General features: G+C 48.1%; 1 protein-coding gene across 4 annotated transcripts in view; it reads left to right on the top strand.

The window, feature by feature from the left end:
• LOC144768587 (sulfotransferase 1 family member D1-like) overlaps positions 1 to 25,853 on the top strand; it is a 353,317-nt gene that overhangs the window by 111,335 nt on the left and 216,129 nt on the right. For all 4 annotated transcript variants that reach the window (XM_078652379.1, XM_078652378.1, XM_078652377.1 and 1 more), the window contains one exon: positions 12,114 to 12,211. In XM_078652379.1, the coding sequence (XP_078508505.1) occupies positions 12,114 to 12,211 (98 nt within the window). The remainder of the gene's footprint in view (positions 1 to 12,113; positions 12,212 to 25,853) is intronic.

The following is a 25,853-nucleotide window of genomic DNA, read 5'->3' as shown; positions in this document are numbered from 1 at the left end:
GGTAGCAGCTTCACATAGAATTTGAAATAATATCACAGCTAGATTCAGTACCACAGGACAACCTCGAACTACGATACTGTTGATTTTCCTCAGTTCTTGCACAATGCGGTATTTACCACTTGGCTTCTGCAGGCCCAGAATAGGTGAGTTACAATGACTACCAAGGATTTCTTTTAAAAACCCTAGTTGGATCATGTTCTCAATCATCGGAGTAATATCAGCAATCACTTCAGGGGTTAAATTGCACTGTAGGTTCTTGGGTACTCAGCATCAGGCCTTACTTGTATACGGACAGGCTCAACTCCTTTAATGAGTCCGATGTCCTTTCCTGAAAAATCCCAGACATCCATCTTCAGAGTATTTCTGAGATCTAAGGTCAACTCATCAACTGTCACCATGGGGAACATCGTAACAGCTAAATTCTGATTTGCTACCTTGAATGCAATGTCCTCATCATAAGTCTGAAATTCTATGCCTCTGAGTGTTCAGTAGATTATGCAATTTAACCTGCACAAAAAGTAACATCCCAAAAGAAACACAGGGCTCGAATCGCACACCACAAACTGATGATTTGCAGCAAAGGATCCAATTTTTACAGGAACCTCTTCTGTCAACAGACTTGGCAATGGCTTATTCGCCACTCCTACTACTTGGATTTTTCTTGCTGAGAGGGGTAGGTTTGGAACCTCACTGTTCTTACAGTAGAGCAGGTAGCACCAGTGTCACTAAAAAATGTCACAGGGTGGCCATCTACTTCAGCATCTACAAATAGGCCAATCAGGTCTACCTCTAAGACTGCTTAAAGTGCACAGTCTTCCTCCTCAGGCACCATCATATTCTTCTGATGTATCAAATACCGGAAACTGTTGGGCTATATTTTGGTTCTGGAAAGAATTTGGGTTCATATTTGGAGTTTGATTTGAATTAAATCTAAGGTTATTACCAGTCTGCAGTGGGACCAGGGTTGTGGGACTTGCATCATTGGACCTTGTGGTGCATTAAAATTCTGGGGCCTCGGTCTCAGTCTTTTTTGGGATTGCATGGGGTTACTATTCTAAGGCTGTGCGAACCCTAAATTCTGTCCTTGATTAGCTAGATTAAGACAGCATTTACGCTTCCAATGCCCCAACCTGCTACAGTAGTGGCATAGATTAGACTTTTCCAAGGACTTCAATTCCAGTACTCGGGTCATGAGGAATACTTCGACCTCTACCCTGCAACTGAAAACCTCCTCCACCTTGCATCAAAGAAGCTCCCTGCTGAGAAACACCCTGCATAGGGGCCACATTTACCGTAAAGGGCTGACTCTGGTTGCCCCTCTGTGCTGCTTTCATCTCCACAATCATCAGCTTCTCCTTGAGCCTCTTCTCTTTCATCTCAATTGCATCATGACAGTATTTGGCATAATGTAAAATCTCTTCAATGGATTTATTCTGCCAACATATTAAATGCTGTTGAATCATCATAATATTTCAGATCTCAATCCTGTCACAAACCGCAACACAAACTGTTCTATATCTTTAGGTTTCTATGTCTCCATTATGCTATACTGCCTGTAAGAATCTCTCATATAATGTATGAACTGTCTGTTTAGGTTCTGGGGCCGTCCTATCAATCTTAACCCAATCAATAACCTGTTGTAGCAGCTTAGGTTTCAACCAAGTCATCACCTGATCATATTTTTTCATTACAATAGCTGATGGGCCATGTGTTTATACATCTCTTTCTGGCTCCCTTTCAGGCCATTCGGTTGCTATTTTGCATACAGACTACAAATCGCTTAGAACAACAATGTCAAACAAGTTATTCAAATCAGTCCACAGTACCTTTGAAATTTTTACAAACTGATCAATCTGTTCGTACCACTCCACAGGCTTCTCTCTCAATTGTAGGAAATCATTTGTGAATAACGTGAAATCACTTCTACTCCAAGACACAATGACATGCCCTCTGCTAGGTAATTCCAGTAAGGAAAACATTGTGACGTGTATTCCCTTTCTCCTAAAGGTGGGCTTCCCCCATATATCTTATGGGACCCTAGTTCCTTCACCACTTGTCCTCCCATTTATCTAATATATTCCAAATCATATTCTAATGCTCTAGATCAACTCTCAAATTTGCATTTTCCACCCTGGTACTCTCAAATTCTCTATATCCTGATCAGAGAAAGCAAGTCAATGGCTCTTTTGTAAGGCCTTCGTCTGCTCCAAATCTACTCCATACTCTTTGGCTAGGTTGATGAGCTTATCATGAGCTTGCCTTGTTCGTCTCGTAATGTCCTTGCTCATAAAAAAAAGTTAATTTGGCTGTAAAACATCTTTTCGGGCAAATTCAAAACTTCCACTAATCATTTCATCCAAATGCAGTTTCAATTTGACTACATCCACCTCATTTACCTTCAGGGTTGACCTGATTGTTCCCTGACTCAACTCTGTACTTCCACTTCCATTTGATTCTTCATTAAAAGTTTGTAACCACTCATCTGATTCTTGGATGCCCAGATTAGACTGGCCCTCAGGAGCTTTGGGCACTCCTCCCTCTCTAAGTGTACTACTATTTACATTTAGAAGTGGCTCCCATGTAATCGTATCAATGTCTGGTAATCCCTGGAATGTCCTTTAAGGTTGAAATGTTGTTTGATTTCTCAATGGGTCTGCACTCACCCCACAAGGAGAACTCGCATTTATTGGAACTAAAGGGACCTGAACTCATAGGGGCATTCCCTGAAACTTGTGATTTAGCTGGAAGAGTCAAATTATGTCTCACATTCCCTGCTGAGTTAGGATTGTATACAGGAGCCACTGGACCGGTAGGAACAGGAACATTAAAGACATCTGGAGCATTTAGACCTGTGGAAGAGCTAGGTACTCACATTCTTGAGCCCCTCCCCTCATTTTTTGATTCACATTCACATGAGTAACCCACATCGCATTAGAATTCACATTCACTGGGGCGGTAGCCACTCCCGTCTGACCACTCACATTAGTGCATCCCCTACTCATCATGTAAGGCTCATTGTATGAAGGTGGGCATTCTGAAACCAACACATCCAAAAGACTATGACTCGTATCGCTATCCTCTTTCCTCTTGCCTGCTCCTTTATACCTTTGTCTCTTCTCCTTCTTTCTCCCTGTCCCCTTTTTTTGTCAGTCAATGCAGGGTACAACTTCGCTCTCTCTATCATATCTATTCTCCACCTTTTCTGTTATGTGTCTCATCTGGGAAATGGGCACTACAACGCGGCCATTTCCACGCACACCATAACCACGCATGCATTACAACGCATGCATGGTTAGAACGAGAAGCCTTTACCACGCATACCTTTACTACGAAAAACGTAGTAAAGGCATGTGTGCTAAAGTTAAAAAAAAAGTTTAAAAAGAGAAAGATGCACCTGTTTGTGAAAGAAAAAGATGTGAAGGAGAACGGCGTCTTAAGAGGAAACGGAAAAACACTTCCGCTTCCTCTTAATGACGTACAACGTCACCACGGCAAAACAAGGAGAGGAGAGGTAAGGAGGAATGAGCGGGTGGTGTAGCGGAGAGTAAAAATAAAAAAGAAAATGTTTAGGGTGAAAATCCGTTAACATGAAAATACCATTTACATGCATACTTTTACAACGAAAATCGTTGTAAAAGTATGCGTGTAAAAGGTATTTTCGTGGTAAAGGATGTGCGTGGTGACTGCATTCCGTTGTAAAGCATGCGTGGTAAAGGCATGCGTTACAACGGAATGCGTTGTAAAATCATACAACCGTCTCATCTAGCATCAGCGTATGTACGCACTACCTTTCTGGCTTTACCCTGATATCTCTCCTTTACTCTAGAATGTTGCGCTCGCTCCTATGCATTTAGCGCTTCAAAGTGTGGAGGTCTATGTAACGGTTTCTTCTCATATAAAATTACCTTCCTGCACATAAAAAATCATGCGTAGCGTTTTGCGGTTGCAGCACACAGAGAAACAGCAAATAACAAGGAGAAATAAAACATTTCTCCTTCTTGCACCATGTTAAGACCAGTTTTTTTTGGTCTTAATGTTGACGCTGCCCTATATTTATGCCACTCTTGTTAATGTGAGGCAGCATCAAAATCAATGGGTGATGCTGCAGAACGCCCACTGCAACACCCATTGCCCACCCTTTTCACTCTAAGTATAAGGGTGCCTTATTTACCGGGCAGCGTTAAGCTACATTAAGTGGTTTAACATTGCCTTATAAATAAGACAAAGCCCGTATCATCATCACAGCATCAACAAAGTGATGTTCTGGTGGTGATAGGGGCTTTTAAATATGCTCCACAGTATTCAAGATAACCAACGTCATCATCTCAAGTACATTTCCATTTCCCCGTTGTAGAAATTGCAATATTCATCTCTTCTCCCACACCTTCAATTGGGTACAGTCAGTTGACCCTGCCCATCCCTTCTCCACCATGAGAATTTGTCTCCCACATAGTTTGATGTCTTCTCCTTAACAAAGGTTTCCTCCCATACCTTACTATCACTACAAATTAATAATGCTTTTTCACTAACTAACAAAGCCTTGCAGCTGCACCTGCAGAGGAAAGAACATGCAAGCAAAACAATTCTCACGTGAACATTTAAACATTGGAACTCGAGAACGTAATGCCTCTAATTACTCTAAGTTAGCATAGCAGTTAAAGTGCACTTGACTTTTGAATATAGGTGCACGCACATCCATAATTAGTACATATAATGAATATTATGTGGACTAAAATCATGATTACATATAACTGTGTGTTACATCTTAAAACATTTGTATCTCTATGAACAAGAACCGCATGTTCATAGAAATCTTCAACATTGGTATGCACAGGAGGAGGAGCTTGGCGGGCATCCGAGATGGCCGCGTGAGCACTGCGCTCCCCGGACCCCCGCCGCTCCCGGCATAATATCCTGCATGAATCCTGAATTTTCGCGAGGATTTATATAGAGGACGTTGGGCTGATCTACCTGGACCTTTCAGGCACTGATTTGGACACCGGGTGCCTGAGTTATGGTGAATTGAACTTTTGGGCTCCGCCCTCGAGGTGCGCCCGGGACTGGGTGAGGTTCGGTGGCCGTATTGGAGTTGAACAACAACGGCAGGGGGATTGGACTTGTGGGTCCCCTTCTTAAGTTTCGGTTTCGATTCTGCCTCAGACTGGGACATTGGTGAGAGGGTCGTGCCAGAGCTGCTGCCAGGACACGCGTCAGTTGTCGGGCCTTTGGCTGGACTATTCTCCTAGTTGGCTGCCTCTATCCTAGTGGTACCCCTCTTGTGGTTCTTTGGTCCCGGGGCCTCCATTTCGGGTGCCCGGTCCGTCGACCCTGGTGAATCCACTTGTGACGCATCTCCAAAATGGCGGGCAGAGGGGACAGAGAGACGCGCAAGACGAAGACGCCTCTGCGCGGGGGCCCGGTTCAATCTAATGTTATGGATCGTTATACCCACTCTAAGGGGTCCCCCGGAGCTGCCCTGCCCGGTCCCACTGCGTCTGACCAAGTCGTGGATGCGTCGACGGAGCCCTCCTTGCAGGACATCATGGGCGCCATTTCGGGCATGAGGGAATCCATAGGCCAACAGTACGAAACCTTGGCCCACAAACTTGACACTGTGGCGATTGAGGTGAATTTAATTCGAGCCGATCTCTCCAAGACGAACGAAAAGGTGAAGTCGTTGGATATCAAATCATCCAGCCTCACGACGGACGTCTCTGATATACAGACGGAGATTGGCAATCTCCGTAGGGTGAACGATTTCATGACCCGGCGCTTGGAGGATTTTGAGAACAGGGCACGTCGCTGTAATGTTCGTGTGGTTGGTGTGCCGGCGAATCCAGAACCCCACTCGGTTGATCTCCTGGTTGAAGACCTGATCCAGAACCACCTTTCTCCATCTGGCCTTAGTAAATTTTTCACAGTGGAGCGCGCACATCGTGTTCCGGGGGGCCAGGGCAAACCAGGCGCCCCGCCGAGACCTATTGTTGCGAAGCTTTTCCACTATAGAGATCGGGACGCTATCCTGCAGGCTTCACGGGTGAAGGGCCCGGTGGCCTTCGAGAATGCCACGGTGAACTTTTATCCGGACTTTTCCCAACAGGTCCAGAAGCAGCGTATGGGATTTCGTGGTGCCAAGAAGCGTCTTAGGGACATGGGGATGCGTTACGCTATGCTCTTTCCGACCAGGCTGCGGGTTGAGTACAATGACCGAACTTTCTTCTTTGATCGGCCAGATGCTGTGAATGACTGGCTAGACTCCCTGCCTAGCCGACCTCCTGAGACTGAGTCCGATGCCCACCCGGGCGGTGCTGAAGGTGGTGTAGAGAGCTGAACGTTTCGTCTTTGCCTGATGCCTTGTTTTGTATAACTTCTCCAGGGATGTATGCCTATGTTCCTCTATTGCTTAAGTGTTTTGATGTATGTTCTTTTCCTCGTCATTGGTCTTGATCGGGGGGCGGGTGGGTCGGAGCCTTTCCTCCTCCGGGGTCTTTGTGTAGAATAGGGGTTCTTGGGCGACAGGCACACTGCAGGTTGGGGTGGCTTTTTAGCTTTTTGCAGGGGTGCAGGGTGGGGGGTGTTTTCTTGTTATTTGGGGGGTGGGTGGTTGGGAAGTTCGTTGTTTGTGTGTTCTGTGTTCAAGGCGACTTTATCCTGTGTTTGACAATGTTTCTGTGGTCATGCTCATTGATGGGGGGTTTTGGCTTTGTCGGGTGGGATGGGGGGTAGCGGGTTGAGGTTTGTTTCGTGGAACGTTAACGGTCTGGGAGATCGTATCAAACTGAGTCTGGTGTTGAAATGTATACGACGTTTATCTCCTGATATTGTTTTCCTGCAGGAGACTCATTTGGTGGGCAATGTTTGTCATGCAATGAATAGGTGGGGCTATCGCCTCGTAGCACATTCGGGGTTTACCTTGGGTTCGAGGGGTGTGGGTATCCTTGTTCGGGCTTCCCTCCCCCTGGCTATTGATGATGTGATTCAGGATGACCGGGGGCGGTATGCTGTCCTTGTGGGTCGATATGAGGGCCGTGCCCTCTCCTTATTAACTGTTTATGTGCCCCCCGGTTTGCAGACTTCTACCTTTTCAGATTTGGGCCGTGTTTTGTTGGACCTCCCTGATAGTACTCTCTTTCTGGCTGGTGATTTTAATTCGGTGATCTCCGGTCTCCACGACCGACACCCCCCTAGGGATACTCCTGCGGCTCAGCAGTGGTTGGGTGGATTTTTGGATACCTTTGGCTTGGTGGATTGCTGGAGGCTTTTGCATCCTACTCAGCTTCAGTACACCTTTCATTCTGGGGCCCATGGGAGTCTGTCTAGGCTGGATTACTTCCTGATGCCGGCGGCTCAGTCCCCAGCGGTGCGTGAGATTGTGCACCTGCCTAGGGGTATCTCTGACCACTCTCCGCTCTGGCTTCGTTTTGAGGTTGGGGTGGAGGCAGTGGGCCGGGTGGCTCCCATTAATCCGTGGTACCTTACCTCCCCTGAGTCCCGCAGCCTGTTGCTTAAGTCTTTGGACGTGTATTTTCTGGATAACGAAGGGTCGGTTTCGTCGGCTGTGTCCCTATGGGAGGCCTTTAAGACGGTGATCCGTGGGCAGGCCCTCTCCCTTATTGTTGAGGCTAAGAGGGCGAGGAATAGAGAGGTGGTGGATCTTGAGGGGGAGATTTCTGCATTGGAGGAGGATTTGGAATCTGGTGTCACGTCTGCGAAACTCCATGCCCTGGGTCTGAAACAATTTGCTTATAAGTCCATGGTCACGGATGCTGCCAAGGTGATGTTTCGGGAGCAACAGGGACGTTTGTATGATGTAGGTGACAAAGCGGGTAAATTGATGGCATGGCTGGATAAGAAAGAGAGAGCTAATCGTGTGGTGCCCGTGATTCAGTCTGCGTGTGGTGTGAGTGTAACGGACCCGATTGGAATAGTTGACCGTTTTGCCGAGTACTTCCGTGTGGTGTATACCCCTGTGTCTGTGAGGGACGTGGCTGACTCTCGCCTTCTGTTGCGTGATATAGCCCTGCCCAGTGTTTCCGATTTAGATCGTGTGGCGTTGGACTCCCCCTTTACTGTTGATGAGATAGCTACTGCCATCCGTTCCCTCCGTTCGGGCAAAGCATTGGGCCCGAACGGGTTGCCAATTGAATTGTACAAGCTGCGTCCCGACAGGGTGGCGCCGTATCTTCGCGCCATGTTTCTGGAGTCCCGGGAACGGGGTATTCTCCCTTATGATCAGCGACTGGCCACGATAGTTGTCATCCCCAAGGATGGTAAACCGCGTGATCTTTGCTCCTCCTATAGGCCCATATCCCTGCTAAACGTTGAACCCAAGGTATTGGCGAAACTCCTGGCGTCCCGTCTCTTGACGGTCATTAGTGACTTGGTCCATCCGGATCAATCCGGATTCATCCCGCATCGCAACACGGCTCTGAACCTGCGTCGTCTTCACGGCGCGATTGCGAGGGCGGGGCTTCTGACGGAGCCGGCCATTTTGGCTTCATTGGATGCCTCCGTGGCCTTCGACACGGTGGAGTGGCCTTATCTTTGGGCGGCTCTTGAGAAATTTGGTTTCGGGCCTGAGTTTATTAGTTGGGTCAAGTTACTATACGCTGAACCTCTCGCACGAGTAGTGGTGAATGGTAGGGTCTCGGCTCCTTTCACTCTTGGTAGAGGTACCCGTCAGGGATGCCCCTTGTCTCCGTTACTGTTTGCTCTCGCCCTGGAACCGTTGGCTGCTTGGCTTCGGTGGGAACCTTCACTCAAGGGGATTCGCTGGTCTCCGGACTTTGAGGACCGCGTTTCGCTTTACGCGGACGATATTCTTTTATATCTCACCTCCCCGCGTAAATCTCTGTCTGTTCTATTTGACGTTCTTGCTTCCTTTGGTGCCAACTCGGGTCTTGTTATTAACTGGTCCAAGTCCTGTGTGTATGTTCTTTCGGGTGTTTTGCCCCCCTTGCCGAGCAGACTTCCTATCCAGGTGGTCCAGTCTGGTTTCAAATATTTAGGGATTTTTATTACGTTGGACCCATCGCTCCGCTTTGAGCGTAATCTCCTCCCCCCATTGCTTAGATTGCGCTTGGATGTGGCCCGTTGGCGTAAGCTTCCTTTGTCTCCTCTGGGCAGGGCGGCCCTGTTTAAAATGATGTCCTTGCCGCGGTTCCTTTACGCGCTCCAAAACTCCTATGACGCAATCCCTAAGACCTATTTCCGAGAGATCGAGAGTCTTCAACGGCAATTAATTTGGGACGGGCGTCCACGTATTGCACTCGCGAAGCTCACCATCCCTTGGTACGACGGGGGCATGGCGCTCCCCGATATCAAGCGATATTACTGGGCTTCCCAGTTGTCTGCTATTAATCACGTGATGTTCTCACCGGGTCGTAATCCGGCATTCGAGATGGATAGACTCCAGCTTCCGGGTGGGGACTTTAATAGAGCGCTTTATTCTCGATCGGCCGGGCGCCATCTTGTGGGCCCGTCCAGGATTGCAGTAACTGTGTGGCGAGCCGCGAATGTGAGTTTGGGATGGGAGGATCGACTAACACTGGCGACGCCGCTTTATGCCTCGGAACGTTTGGGCGGTCTCTGGTCTACCAAGGGTTTCGATCGCTGGGATATGATTGGGATTTGTAAGGTGGGTGATGTGTGTTCGAACGGTTGTGTGAAGTCGTTCCAGGCCCTCCAGGCGGAATATGGTTTGAGTGGTAGGGAATTTTTTCGCTATCTGCAGGTCCGGCACGCCCTCGCCTCTGTTTTGGCTCCTGATGAGGCCCCGCCTGAGTCTTCCCCCCTCGAGGACCGTGTCCTTGATGGGCATCTTCCTGATAGCACTATTTCTCTGATCTATAAAAAACTGATCAATAATCGGGCGGACTTATTGGTCCGACTTCGGGAGGCTTGGGTTGGCGATGGGTTGGAACTAGACGACGAGGATTGGCAATCGGCACTCTCTTCTCCCAAGGAGGTAGCCATTCCTGCCCGTCTCCGTTTGGTTCAACTTAAGATCCTTCATCGAGTGTATGTCACGGGTCCGCGTCTGGTGACGATGGGCTTCTCCTTGGATGGGTTATGTAAGCGTGGTTGTGGGTCGAGTGCTACCTTTTTACATATTCTTTGGGAGTGCCCGGCTGTAGCGGCTTACTGGACTGCTGTGCTTGAGGTGATGACTGATGTGACTGGTGTGGCCCTGCGGCCGGAGCCTCGACGATGTCTGTTGAATGTGTGGGAGCCCACTGACTACTCTGTGGCCCAGACCAGATGGGCTACCCTGGGTTACATGATTGCGAAACGGGATGTTGCGCAACTCTGGGGCGCTTCCAGGCCCCCTGAGGTCTCGAAGTGGGAGGACAACATGGATTGGTCCATGTTTCGTGAGAAGACGGTTTATGTGGCTAGGGGCAGACCCAGGGCGTGGTCGAAGATTTGGGGCCAGTGGAATGAATATCGTGGGGGTATTTGCACCCCTCCCCTTGTAGGCACTGCTGAGGTTGTCCTATCTCCCTAGGCGAGCGTTCCCGGAACCCTTCCATACTGTTTTTAACATTTCTGGTTCTCCCCGCTGCTCCCCTCCCCCCCAACTTTGTTGGAGCCTCAGGGCTCTGGGTGTGTTCTCCTGATCGTGTACCATCCCCTCGGTTCTTTGGGCTGACCTTACTTACCGTGCATTCGCCTTTTAGTGTTTGTTTTTCTTTTGTATAAAATAAAAATTCAAATTGCTCTGTGATATGTGGGGAGTAATGCTTGGTGCTCGATTTGTGCCTGACCACGGTTGTGCATTTTTCATTCATGCCTTGTGCCTTATTATTAGCGGCCAGCCCGTGTGGTTGTAGGCCCATTCTTGTACTTTTCTATGCTTACTCAAATAAAGGTTTTTGAAAAAAAAAAAAAAAAAAAAACATTGGTATGCACACCTTAAATGATTCTTTCATGGTTTTATCATGGAATATTTCAGAAAGACATTGAAACTCCATTATTTATTATAATGTTAGACCACACGAAACAAAATAAGCACCAATCTGCACAAATCAACGTAAATTGTTGACGTGTAAGGGTGGAGCCAAACTAAGCTGCTCCACATATCTGTGGCCACTCACTTGATATTACATTGAATCAGGTTTGTGCATCCCTACCTCCTAAACAAGCTGCACACATTTGGAGTTATTTTTCTTTCCCCAATAACTTCATTAAGCTCTCTAAAAAAAGTAACCGATGTGAGGGTTTACACACTTTTCCGAGAGGTAACCCACCGCTAGTACTGCTCAATGACACTCAACTCTCTTTCAGACGTCTGGAATTTTGAATTAAAGTTTGTATCTAAGGATCTCTTTTGTGTTAGATAAAAACATGTAAATTCGGCTTGTAAACGTTTGAATCAGTTTTTTTTGCTGCTCACCACTCTTAGTGGTTGATGGATGACAGTAAGTCTTGACATTTGTTTTGTCTGCCAGGTACAAATATCTGTAGTTTGTTACTTTCAGAAATGTTTGCGTTTGAGACTTAGTCTTTTTGCTAAGGTAGTTAAGTAGGTTACTGTCCCTGCTGCAATGATCATTCTTTGGTCTCCAGAATTGTAAGAATTGGGCCCACTGCCAGATGGTACTCAAGACAGATATTTACACCCCACCACTTTAAAATGTCGCCAGCCACCCTTGGGAGTAGGAGAGTAGCATTGGGAGTAGCCATCATTTCTTCACAGATTGCAATCACAGTGACTGGCAAGGTGGTTATTCAACAGAAAAAAGAATTGCCATAACCGGGTTTTAAGATTCAAACACTTCCACAGCCACTAGATGCAACAGGTTGTTGGGCACAAAAGCTCGAGGTCAATAGAGCTTGGGAGCATTACAAAAGGACCCCAGGATCAGCAATGGGATCTACAAGTTCTGACCTAGATTAGGGTCCCTGAATGCCCTAGTTTTTCGCTTTGATAGCACCTGTGTCTTACTCTCCCACCTGACTGGGGAAGGAGGGCAAGTTTTTCAGGAATGCTTGAAATTCAACATTCCTCCTTTTGGTATGACAATTTTGCCCACCATTAATCAGTGTATAAAACTGGTAGTCCAACACTCCACTGTGCTGGTCCGATTTGATGCCTGGATCTTTTGTTTCAGGGGTCGAACAGTTAGCTGCCTTACCGTCTCCTCGACTGATCAAGACCCACCTTCCTGTCCATCTCATCCCTGAGTCCTTCTGGAAAAACAACTGCAAGGTAACCAAGTCTGGCTGGATCATGAGACGAAAGGAGGGTGAAGGGATGCATGGAAAAGATGAATACAACCACGGAGGTGGGAGATATCTGCAGGTTTTAGTAGCATCAGGCTCAATCCCATTTAGCTTTTGTTGCATCTTCTGTTCTCAGCCTTAAAATGGAGACTGGGTTTTGTTTACATCTTGGAAGGCCTTATGGTGATGTCCCACAGCTTGACTATGTACCATCTAGAGGAGATATGGCCAGGCCTAATTTCTGCTTGTTTTCATAATCCAACTGCTCTCTTGGGACCCCATCTGTTTACAACAATAAAATATATATATTTATTGATAATTTGACAACAATAGGATTAATAGCATTAGGTACAGTTGTCTGGTTTAAACAATACCACTAAAATGCACACTATTTGTCCACTGTAAGACTATCACAGTTTAAAATATACATAGATTGTACACTGCATCACAGTTTTCGTGCATACGTGTATTTGTAGTCTTGGAGAGGTGCTGTATAGTAAACATTGTGAAAAGTAACCCACAGTAATTAACATGTGGAAGAAACGACTAGAGGCTGCCATGTGGTGCAATGATAAATGGGGTACGTGGAGAGGGAGGTTGGTGTCTGCCGGGTCATTAAGTAAGACCATCATCTATGGCAGAGGGGGTGGGGGAGAAGTGAGTGGCAAGGCTGCCTCGGGGCACAGGCCCAGCAGGGTCAGAGCCCTCACTTCCACACACACATTCAGGAATAAAGACCTGCTTGTCCAGATTTAGCCACGTCTAAATATCTCTGCCAATTTGGGGGGTTAGATGCAACCGAGCGGAACGTTCAGCGAAATGTGACACCTCCTGTTCTGCTATAATGCCAGTGCATAAATCGCAGAGCCTCAGCTTGATGGGCGGTGACGCCGCCAACTTCCACCACATTGCTATCCTACGCTTGGCCAAAACCAAAGCAAGGTCTGGAAATGTGTTAGTGGCTTTATGTGCTGCTGTACAGGGAGTAATCCCTAAGTAATAATAAAGGCTGGCTATATGCACTGTGTGAAACTACAACTTCCCTGCTTTTACTGCCACCCAATAAGGAGTCAGCTGAGGGCATAACCATACCATGTGAATAAAATTTGCTTTAGGATCTTAAGAGTGTGGTCAGGAGCCTGGAGACCCCTGGCACATACGCGGGAGTCTGTGTGGCAGAAGATGCGTGTGGTGAAGGTAATTGAGTTGGGTGTATTTAGGTCTAGCGTTCAAGGACATGCATTTTGGTACCCCCAGGCATTACGCCCACTTCTTATTGCCCCCCTTTTGTACTGCTTTGTTCACCATAAGTTGGCAGGGTATGCTCAGACGTGAGTCCCTTGCTCACTTTGCCACTTGATTCAAGCAAGCCTGGCTGAATCAATCAATCATATCATTTGTAAAGCGCACTACTCACCCGTGAGGGTCTCAAGGCGCTGGGGTGGGTAATGCTGCTACTGCTCAAAAAGCCAGGTCTGGAGGAGTTTTTTGAAGGTCAGCAGGTCTTGGGTCTGCCGTAGGTGGATGGGGAAGGTGTTCCAGGTCTTGGCGGCGAGGTGGAAAAACAATCTGCCGCCTGAGGTCGCTCTTTGGAAGCAGGGAACTGTAGCGAGGGCGAGGTCAGCGGAGCAGAGCTGGAGGATGGGGGTGTAGAAGCTGAGTCGTCTATTGAGGTATGTTGGTCCGGTGTTGTGGAGTGCCTTGTGTGCGTGGGTGAGGAGCTTGAAGGTTATCCTCTTGTTGACCGGGAGCCAGTGCAGGTCTCTCAGGTGGGGTGTGATGTGGCTGCGGCGAGGGATGTTGAGGATCAGGCGTGCAGAGGCGTTCTGGATGCGTTGGAGCCGTCTCAGGAGTTTGGCCGAGGCTCCTGCGTAGAAGGCGTTTCCAAAGTCCAACCTGCTACAGTCAAGGGCCTGGGTGACTGTTCTTCTCGTTTCGTGGGGATCCACTTGTAGATCCTACGGAGCATTCGGAGGGTGTTGAAGCAGGAGGAGGAGACGGCGTTGACCTTTTCAGTCATGGAGAGGGTGGAGTCGAGGATGACCCCAAGGTTGCGTGCATGGTCGGTGGGTGTTGGAGCGGTTCCCAGTGAGGTCGGGCACCAGGAGTCGTCCCAGGCCAAAGGGTTGGATCCGAGGTTGAGGACCTCCATCTTGTCCGAGTTCAGCTTCAGTCAGCTGTTCCTCATCCGTTCAGCAACGGCCTTCATTCCTTCGTGAAGGTTGGTTTTGGCGGTGTGGGGGTCCTTGATGAGGGAGAGTATCAGCTGGGTGTCATCAGCGTAGGAGAGGATGTTGAGGTCGTGCCGACGGGCGACTTGGGCGAGCGGTGCCATGTAGATGTTAAACAGAGTTGGGCTGAGGGATGAGACCTGGGGTACGCCGCAGATGATCTCGGTGGCTTCGGAGCGGAAGGCGGACGCTCTGTGTTCTGCCGGAGAGGAAGGAGGTGGTCTAGTCCAGGGCCTTCTCTTGGATCCCAGCGTTGTGGAGGCGTGTTCGTAGTGTGTGGTGACAGACCGTGTCGAAGGCAGCTGACAGGTCCAGGAGGATGAGGGCCGCTGTTTCTCCGTTGTCCAGCAGGGACTTGATGTCATCGGTGGCGGCGATGAGGGCAGTCTCGGTGCTGTGGTGCTGCGGAACCCAGACTGGGAAGGGTCCAGGATGTTGTTCTCCTCGAGGTAGCGGGTCAGTTGTTCGTTGACGGTTTTCTCGATGACCTTTGCCGTGAACGGGAGCACAGAGATGGGCCGGAAGTTCTTGAGGTCCTTGGGGTCCGCATTGGGTTTTTTGAGTAAGGCGTTGATCTCGGCGTGCTTCCAGTTCTCCGGGTAGGTGGCTGTCTCGAAGGAGGTGTTGATGACTTTCCGGAGATGGGGTGCGATGGATGTGCTGGCTTTGTTGAAGATGTGGTGTGGGCATGGATCTGACGGAGATCCGGAGTGGATGGTGTTCATGATCTTGATGGTGTCATCATCGTTGATGTTGGTCCAGTAGAGCAGGCGGTTGGTGCGGATGGTGGTCGTGGTGGTGGAGGTCTCAGTGATTGTCGGGCGGTAGTCAAGTTGAAACTGTTGTGGATGTCTGTGATCTTGCGGTGGAAGAAGATGGCCAGCGAGTCGCACAGGTCTTGCGAGTGTGGGACGTCGTTGGTGTTGGAGCTGGGGTTGCAGAGTTCCTTCACGATGTTGAAGAGCTCTTTGCTGTTGTGCGCGTTGTTGTCTAGGCGATCTTTGAAGGAGGCCCTTTTGGCGGATCTGATGAGGTGATGGTGTCTGCGGGTGGCATTCTTGTGGGTGGCGTGGCTGTCCGGTGTTCGTTCACGGTGCCAGATCTTCTCCAGCTTTCGGCAGGTTTGCTTGGAGGCCCGGAGGTCTTCAGTGAACCAGCTGGCTTTCTTGTTGGTATGATTGTTGGAGGGTTTCTTGATCCAACGAGGGTGTTGGCGTAGTCGTTGATCCACTGTCTGAGGTTGCGGGCGGCGGTGTCGGGGTCGGTATGGTCGGCGGGTGGGCTCTGCGTGAGGGTGGTGGTTAGCTGGTCTTCGGTGACTTTGTTCCAGCAGCGGTGAGGCATCTGTTGGGTGCGGTGGTGCGGGGTGGGTTTCTTGAAGGTGAAGACGGCTGGAATGCCAGAAACCGGTCCTAGGAAGCTTGTTTCCGGTCCAGGGAAGGCATGGCTTGGCAGTTCGGGCTGGACTGTTCCCATGAGGCACAGAGTCAGACTGATTTGCATATGGACATGTCTGACCTGGGGTGGCAGAGTGGGCTATAGAACGGTGGTGGATTAAACCCAGATCTGTTGACTGGGTGTGAGTGTTTGATTGGTTCAGTTGCTCCGTCCATCACCACCCCCTTTTGTACCCCTTTGTTCACCATAAGTTGGCAGGGTATGCTCAGATGTGAGTCCCTTGCTGCTCTAATTCAACTGGAGGCTCCCTCGGTGGAGCGGGGGAATTTTGGCCATAACGCTGTGGGGCTCTTACCTGCTGGACGTCTTGCTGCTCCTGGGGCCCTGACGCTGTAGGTCTCGCCGCTGCCGCGTTCCTACATCTCGCGGCTGGTGGCGGCTGGAGACTACAGCTCCCAGAGGGCCGTGCGAGTACTTCCACCCACTTCCTGACGCTGCGCGCCCAGAGGCGCTATTTCAACTGGAGGCTCCCTCGGTGGAGCGGGGGAATTTTGGCCATAACGCTGTGGGGCTCTTACCTGCTGGACGTCTTGCTGCTCCTGGGGCCCTGACGCTGTAGGTCTCGCCGCTGCCGCGTTCCTACATCTCACGGCTGGTGGCGGCTGGAGACTACAGCTCCCAGAGGGCCGTGCGAGTACTTCCACCCACTTCCTGCCGCTGCGCGCCCGGAGGCGCTATTTCAACTGGAGGCTCCCTCGGTGGAGCGGGGGAATTTTGTCCATAACGCTGTGGGGCTCTTACCTGCTGGACGTCTTGCTGCTCCTGGGGCCCTGACGCTGTAGGTCTCGCCGCTGCCGCGTTCCTACATCTCGCGGCTGGTGGCGGCTGGAGACTACAGCTCCCAGAGGGCCGTGCGAGTACTTCCACCCACTTCCTGCCGCTGCGCGCCCGGAGGCGCTATTTCAACTGGAGGCTCCCTCGGTGGAGCGGGGTAATTTTGGCCATAACGCTGTGGGGCTCTTACCTGCTGGACGGCTTGCTGCTCCTGGGGCCCTGACGCTGTAGGTCTCGCCGCTGCCGCGTTCCTACATCTCGCGGCTGGTGGCGGCTGGAGACTACAGCTCCCAGAGGGCCGTGCGAGTACTTCCACCCACTTCCTGCCGCTGCGCGCCCGGAGGCGCTATTTCAACTGGAGGCTCCCTCCGCGTCGCGGAACGCGCGCGGGCGTCGCCGGGCTGAGCCCGGGCAGAGGGCGGGCCGTCGGTGGCCGTCCGGGGACGATCGAGGACGGGCCGGGCCATCCCCCTTGGTCTGACCACTGAGAAACCGTAGGTGTTCACCATATATGAACTTTTGTTCTTTTTAATTGATTTGGACTATTTGAGGCACCTGATCAAACCCATCATGTCTGTCCAAACTACTTTACCCGATAACTATATGCTGAAAGTAGTTTCCAGAATTAATTGTGACAGAAGAAAATCATTGGGGAAAAGTAGTATCGCTGACCCTTCAACGATTTCATCTACAGTTGTAAATCCTGCAGGAACTGACATTGTCAGCGAGACTGCTGTGGACCATGATAATATGGATGTTGATCTAACCGGGACATTGGATAATTCTATCAGGGTGGTAGATGATTTAAGTGAAAACCTTGAGGGTACACCACAGCCATCTGTTAGGGCTACTAAATTCATGCGAGCCTGTAAGAAAATGGCACCTAAACGAGGTAATCACTCTAGTAGAAAGAACAGGAAAGATGCCATACATAAGGAGAGTGCTGACGATATAGGGTCACCAACAAATGACAATGTTGTCTCTATTTTGCCTGACCAAATTGACTTATTACTGAGTAGTATTTATGACAAATTCAATAGGGTGGTAGACCCCCTGTTAACTAAAATCGATGAACTACAGGCAGAAGTAGTGGGATTAAGGGCTGCGGTGGAGCAGCATGCCGGCAACTTGGAAAAATCTATCTCTTGTCTCAAGATGCCGGCATGTGCAATCGCTGTATCTACTACTAACAGGGCGACACCACAACCTCGATCTACTAATAGTGCCCCATCCTCTAACGCTAGGAAACAACAGCCCATTGAGCCAACAATACCTAGCCATACGATTGCCCAGAAGGCAGGCCGACCTATACAGCAATTAAGCGCAGGGTCGACAGGTTCAAGTTCAGTGTCGGGTACTATACAGAAGGATGGTAGACCTATACCGGCCCCAGACTGTGTAAAGACAGCCACTGTATTAACTGGGTTACCTTTGCCTACTGTAACAAGGGGAACGAATGGGGTACCCATGCGGATATGTAGGCGCCCAGTTGACCTTCCACCTGAATGTGTACCTTATGTAGTGGTATTGACCAATGTCCCGATTTTAAATCAGGTCCCTATCACCCAGGAGTCAGTGGAATCTTTGATGAATAAAACAATTTCTTGGTTAAACCGCCATTGTGGTTTTCCAGTTGGCTACTCTGATCAGATTGTTTCGATCAGAAGAGTCAACTGGATCGGTAATACCAGAAAAACATGTGGGGGGGACTGCGTGATTATTAATTTTAAACATCCGCAACATGTTGCGACTGTTCTCCTTAGAGCAGCTTCACTCACGCAGTCAGAGACAGATGTAGTTGCTAGACCCCTGGGCTACTTTTATAACCATCTTAGTAGGCCTCCCCCTGTTAATAGTGGGGAGGGGGTAATAAGTAACTTCACCTGTCCTCCCTTTGTAAATAGAACTGTGTTGCCAAATTCCCGCCCTGGTTTTCATGATGGTACATTTACCCCGCCGTTGCATGCGATTAGTTCTGTGATAGGTGGTAATAATGTGGGGAACAAATTTGTAGCTTATACTCCCAACCCTTTTACCAACTATGGCTCTATCCCCCCGCCTGTTAATGGGATGGTATACCAAGTCCCTATCCAGAACAGATATCAGTCGTTGAGCTTTCTGGATCAGAATGATTGACATGAGACTGACCCCTCCGGGGGTGATGTTACCGGTAACAAATTCGGAAATGTAGTTAACCCTGTGAATGAGTCAGTTGATAAAGTGATTGTAGATTGTAAGCTAGTAGGGGAAGATGTCTCAGATATAACGCATAACATAGAGCTTTTTAACCTAGAGGATAACATGACCATACCCAGTGATGAACCGCTTATCAATAGCGACGAGAGTGATAGAATAACTTGCCACATTGCTAGTTGGAATATCGCTGGCTTAGTGGCCAAGGAGGATATGTTGGGATGGAAAGATTTTGCGAATTTATTTGATATCATTTGCCTCCAGGAAACCTGGTGTAAAAACTATAGGGGCATTGAAGGCTTTGCATCCTATGAACTTCCTGCCTTGGCCTCAACCCACGGCAGAGCTAAAGGTGGGTTGTTGATGCTGATTTCAGTAAAATTGCCAGTCCTGGTGAAAAAATATGTAAAAGTGGGAGTTCATTCACAAATCTTATGGTTAGCGCAAGAAGCGGGTAGAAATATACTTTTGATTAACTTCTACAACAATATATTTGATGGCACTAGACATGTTGCTATTAACGAGCTGGATAGGGCATTGACTAATTGTGTTAATAGTTTTAATGGTGTTTTTGAATTTATTTTTGTGGGGGATTTTAATGTATCAGTATGCCCATTATCAACTCAGAAGTTATGTGGAGTGTATAATCGTTTGGGGGATGCAGAAGTACATTTTCCCCATCACTCTTATGGAGAAACCCTGAATAACTTCTTGATAGACCATGATATGGAAATCATGGATAATACTAAAAACGATGAGGGCGAGATTATACCAACTTTTATAGGAAGAGGCGCTAATACTATTATTGATTTTATATGCATGTCCTCAACCCTTATTCCGTTATGTTCTGCGATTAAGGTGGTTGATGTTATGCTAAGCGATCATTATTGTTTAACTACTGATGTAACAATATGGGACTGTGCCCCCAGGCGTGAACAAAGTAGTGTAGTTAATATTGAACCTCATAGGCGGAATGGTTATAGGCTGAGGTGGAAGGGTGACAAAGCAGATATAACATCTGAGGCTATCATCACAAGTAGTCTAATAGATATTATGGCAATCCTAGAAAAGGATGACACCTCGGCCGACAGTATTGAACACTTCGATAGCATTAATTCAACCATCAATAAGAAGTTTACTAAAAAAGGGTGGGCATAACGGAAAATGTAAAAGGGGGTGGTTCGATCATGCGTGCACTATCGCTCGAAGGAATCTCAAACATGCTTTGGCAGTTAAACCAAGAGATAGGAGTTTGGTGATTAATCTTAGGCAGGATTATAATTTGATCCTTAAACGTAGAAAAACTGAATTACAGCAGGAAGCGTGGGACAATTTAAACCAGGCTGCAGAATTGAAGAATTGTACTCTGTTTTGGTCTACGGTGAATAGCCCATTCCTAAAGGATGAAAAGGTTCCAGAACTCACATCCAATGTGAGTATGGAATCTTGGATCCAACATTTTTCTAACATCTTTAATACAGATAAAAGACCTGCCCCCAATGAAGAAGGCTGGCCGATTATGGCCTTAAATATTACTATCGATGAGGTTATGGCCAGTATTAGAGCCAGCAAAGGAGGAAAGGCCCAGGGACCTGATGGAGTACCCATAGAAGTGTATAAGACTGAACCGGAGATTTGGGGCCCATTGTTGGCGAAAATCTTCAACGCAGCTACTTGTTGTAAATTGCCGTCTACTTGGGAGGAATCAATAATTGTTCCTATTTATAAAAAAGGCGACCGGGCAGACGCCAAGAATTATCGACCAATATCTTTATTGGATTCTTCTGTCAAAATTATGAGTCGGGTCCTTTTAGTAAGATTAGAGGAGTGGGCAGACACAAATGAGATTTTAACTAATTGTCAGTACGGGTTCAGAAAAGGGCGCGGCACCATTGAGCAGTGTCTGAATTTAGAGCTTTTGGTAGGGAAATACACCTAGGCCAAACAAGGGTCGCTTTACTTATGTTTTGCTGACCTAAGCAGCGCTTTCGATATGGTGGACCACGCTATACTATGGGCCAAACTGATAGAAATGGGGGCTCCGAAAGGTATTATTTATTTCCTAGCCCACTTATATGAAAAGCTTAGTACCAACGTCCGATTTGGACCTAACGGGGAGTGTACAACTAAGTTCAGGATCGGGAGGGGAATTAGGCAGGGGTGTGTTCTAGCACCCCTGCTTTTCACCCTCTTTATTAATGAGATGGATTCTGTCCTGCAGACAGTCGCGGCGGACACCCCTAGAGTTAACAATCTTAACATACCCGTGTTACTCTATGCGGATGACGCCGTGCTACTGTCCAGGACCCCCCTAGGCCTACAACGTTTGATGGACTGCTTTGTGCAGTTCATCAAAGATAGGAAACTGGTAATTAATAAAACCAAAACATATGTAATGGAATGCGGGCTCGGTCGAGCTAAAATAAAAAATAAATCCCATTATTTTATCGACGGTGAACCGGTCCAAAAAGTAGAAAATTTCTGCTACCTGGGAATTAACTTTTCGAATAATGGCCGATGGGATATTGAACATAAATCTGTTAAAACTAAGATGATCAGGAGCGCTAATGGGGTTTTTGTATTTGCCAAGAAGCTGGGGAGTAGACGCATCAAAGACATGTTAAAAATTTATCAATCTAGATGTCTTTCTGTAGCCCTATATGGGGCAGGCGTATGGGGTGTGTCACCAGCGGGGAGCCTTCAGGTAGAGGAGAATAACTTCCTGAAAAGACTCCTGTGTTTACCCAAATCTACCTCCAACACCTTGGTTCATAAGGAAACAGGGTCTCAACCTTTAAATGACAAGATTTAGTTGAGACCATTATTACTGTGGCGCTCTATCTGGTTGAGCGAGGGCACCTCTCTGAATAGAGTTATTATTGAAAACTGCCTTGCTTTGGACAAGCAATCTTAAAATCCCGTGGATTAGATATATCGTCGAATGCTTCCTAAAGATCTATGGTCTTAATGTAATCATCGATCCATACAGTGCCTCCGATGTCTCCAAATTAAATATGAAATCAATTTTCTTGAATTATTGTAATGAAAGGCATTGTCTTGAGGATTCTAAATTATCCACATGTGTTCTGTACAATAGTTTGAATGACTTTAGTGGATTTCATGCGTACTTGTCACAGGTAACCAGAGTTTCGCATCAGTTTGTACTAACCAGAATGAGGATGGGAACAGTACATTATCTTGTTGCGTGCCCAGATATTAAATTGCGTCCTACAGGGCCCTGTGCTTGTGATAATAAAACGGAACAGAGCATTAAGCACTTTCTCCTGTCATGCACATTGTACAGTGAATTAAGGAAATTTTATTTGAAGCCAAAACTGAAAAAATTTGGAGTGAGAACAATCATGGACTCTTTGAAACTGCTTTTTAATCTGCACAACGAGGACATTTGCTTTTTTACTGCTACTTTTTTACTTAAATCAATTAGCGCAAGGAAAAGTATGTGTTTTTAAGTCTTTTTTAAATATTTATTCCATCCCCCTCTGGATAATATATGTAATATGTGGTTTGTCTTTTGTTTTTCTTTTTAAGTAATGCTTGTATCTGTAACAGTATGTGCTTTTATGGACATGTTTTTTAACGTTCCGAATAAAGCTTTATGAAATGAAATGAGTCCCTTGCTCACTTTGCCACTGGATTCAAGCAAGCCTGGCTGAAGATGGCTGGAATGCCAGAAACCGGTCCTAAGAAGCTTGTTTACGGTCCAGGGAAGGCATGGCTTTGCAGTTCGGGCTGGACTGTTCCCATGAGGCACAGGGTCAGACTGATTTGCATATGGCCATGTCTGAACTGGGGTGGCAGAGTGGGCTAAAGAACGGTGATGGACTAAAGCCAGATCTGTTGACTGGGTGTGAGTGTTTGATTGGTTCAGATGCTCCGTCCATCACCACCCCCTTTTGTAGCATTCTTATTGGTGAGCATAGTGGATAGTGTCTTGTTCCAGTAAGCCCAGAGAGCAGCAAAGGGCACATCCCCGTCCCAGTGTAGGGAGTTGAATAACAATATTATAGAGCGACAGCCAGTCTCATGTGTAAGAATGGTTTGGAAAAGTCTAGACATATCTGGCTCGTTGTGTGTTTCATGCCAGACCCTATGCAGCCAGGGCCCGACTGTGGACCCAAGGCAGACCTGGTAATTTTTCTGGTCATCCCCTGGGGAAGTGCTGCCTGGCCCCAGGAGTCTGGAAACACGTGCTTGCTGCTTTTGCCACTGGAGGGCGATATTGCACCACTGCTACAAAACTGGCACCGGTAGCAAACCCTTCAATCAATCAACCAGTCAATCAAATATCTTGTAAAGCAGGACTACTCACCCATAAGGGTCTCAAGGCACTGAGGTGGGTGCTGCTGATCCATCAAAGGCACTGTGGTTCAGTCGAAGAACCAGGTCTTGATGTCCTTCCTGAATTGAGGCATTGACTGGGATTACCTAAAGTGGAGAGGCAGGGTGTTCCAGGTCTTTGATGGTAGGTAGGAGAAGAACCTTCCTGCGGCTCTGGTCTTGTGGATATGTGGGATGGTGTTTAGAGCTAGTTGGGCAGATCGGAGGTCTCTGGTTAGTGCTTGGAATGCAGGTGGTGGTTAATGTACTCAGGTCCCACGTCATGTAGGGCTTTGTAGGCAAATGTGAGGAGCTTGAAGGATTCTTTTGTTGACTGGGAGCCAGTGGTGGTCCTTCGGGTGGCTGGTGATGTCGTTCCGGGGGATATATTGAGGATGAGTCTGGCGGAGGCGTTGTGAATGTTCTGCTGTTACTTGAGAAGTTTCTGGGTGATGCCGGCGTAGAATGTGCTGCCATAGTCTAGTCTACTGCTGATGAGTACCTGGCTGACCATCTTTCTGGACTCAGTGGGGATCCCCTTAAAGATATTTCGGAGTAGGCATAGCATAGGCGTAGCATGTGAAAGCAGGATGATGAGATGCTATTGATCTTGCGGTTCATGGTGAGCGAGGAGTCCAGAATGCCGCTGAGTTTTCGTGCGTGGTCTGTGGTTGTGGGTGGTTACAAGTGCTGTGTGCCACCCGGTCCCAGCGGAGAGGGGTAAGCATTTCGGATTGAACCTTAAGTTACAGAGGTCACCCTCCAGATGCACGACCTGCTGGGTACTGAGGTTACTCATAAATCTTGACCATTAGGCAAGGAACAGTGTAACTCAGGTATTTCATTAACTATTGATAATGATTCACTGATACTTAAGTAGACTAAGTTTTGTAGACAGATTTCCTCTTCAGTTAGGTCCTGATGAATCGCATGTCAATGAACGATTAGCAAGAAACATGTCGACCATTTTCTTTACACTCTCTAGTCTTGTCTCGAACTAGAAAACTTAAACTTTCAGCGAGTACAGACTAGCTTTGTTTTATTTGAAGTAGGGGACCTCCTGAATACAACTTTTTTCCGTTACCCCTCACTTCATTTTAAATCACCACTCCGTCTACAACTTTCTTGCCCATCACCCGCACTTCACCTACAGGCAGTTGGATTTAAAAGATCTCCGCCAAAGAGCCCCTCTTTGAGGTGTTGCCTGTTGGGGATTGCACCGCCTACCCAACGAGGAGCATTGCCGATGATGAAGCATGACACCTGCAAAGGTGTGTGAGGCCATTCCATCCAACAAAATGGATACCACTTGGTAATTTCTACTAAGTTATCACTTCCACTCCACTTCCCTGTGACCTACTCACACGGTCTTTTTATCCAGGAACAGCCCGGTCCCTTTTTTGCAACAGTTAATTTACTCAGGTCCCACGTCATGTAGGGCTTTGTAGGCAAATGTGAGGAGCTTGAAGGATTCTTTTGTTGACTGGGAGCCACTGGTGGTCCTTCAGGTGGCCGGTGATGTGGTTCCGGGGGATATATTGAGGATGAGTCTGGCGGAGGCGTGGTGAATGTTCTGCTGTTACTTGAGGAGTTTCTGGATGATGCCGGCGTAGAATATGCTGCCATAGTCTAGTCTACTGCTGATGAGTACCTGGCTGACCGTCTTTCTGGACTCAGTGGGGATCCACTTAAAGATATTTCGGAGTAGGCATAGCATAGGCGTAGCATGTGAAAGCAGGATGATGAGATGCTATTGATCTTGCCGTTCATGGTGGGCGAGTAGTCCAGAATGCCGCCGAGTTTTCGTGCGTGGTCTGTGGGTGTGGGTGGTTACAAGTGCTGCGTGCCACCAAGAGTTGTCCCAGGTGGAGGGGTTGGAGCCCAGGATGAGGTATATGGCTTGAGGCAGCTGTCCTTCATCCAGGTGGAGAAGTCTTCATCCCATCATGGAAGTTGTTCTTGGCGACTGTGGGTTCATTGGTGAGGGAGAGAATCAGCTGGGTGTAGTCTGCATCGGAGACGATGTTGAGTCCATGGTTCCTGATGATGGCTGTGAGCTGGGCCATGTAGATGTAGAAGAGAGTGGGGCTCAGGGAGGAGGAGTGGAAGCCTGACTCTCTGTGTTCAGCTGGTGAGGGAGGAGCGTATTCATTCCAGGGCTTTGTCACAGATGCCGGTGTCACGGATTCTGGTGCATAGGGTGCAGTGGGAGATATTATTGAAGGCGGCCAAGACGTCTAGGAGGAGGGCTGCAGTTTTGTCTCCATTGAAGAGGATGCGGACGTCGCCTGTGGCTGCGAGGAGGGCAGTCTCGGTGCTGTGGTTGCTTTGGAATCTGGATTGGGTGAGGTCCAGGACGTGGAGCGCTTCGATGAACTCGGAAAGTTGGCTGTTGATGGCCATCTCGATGAACCTGGCTGGGATGAGGAGCAGAGATGGGTCTGAAGTTCCTGAGGTCCGTTGGGTCGGCAGAGGGTTTCTTTGGCAAGGGATTGATCTCTGCATGTTTCCAGTCTTCTGGGATGATGGCAGAGTTGATGGAGCAGTTGATGGTGCAGCAGAGTATGGGGTGATGGAAGTGCCATCTCTGTTGTATATGTGCTGCGGGCAGGGGTCTGAGAGTACTCCGGAGTG

This window comes from Lissotriton helveticus, chromosome 7, assembly GCF_964261635.1.
Source record: "Lissotriton helveticus chromosome 7, aLisHel1.1, whole genome shotgun sequence".
NCBI classification, from domain to species: domain Eukaryota; kingdom Metazoa; phylum Chordata; class Amphibia; order Caudata; family Salamandridae; genus Lissotriton; species Lissotriton helveticus.
The sequence above is the reverse complement of the archived record's forward strand: the minus strand, read 5'-3'. Positions and strand labels throughout refer to the sequence as shown.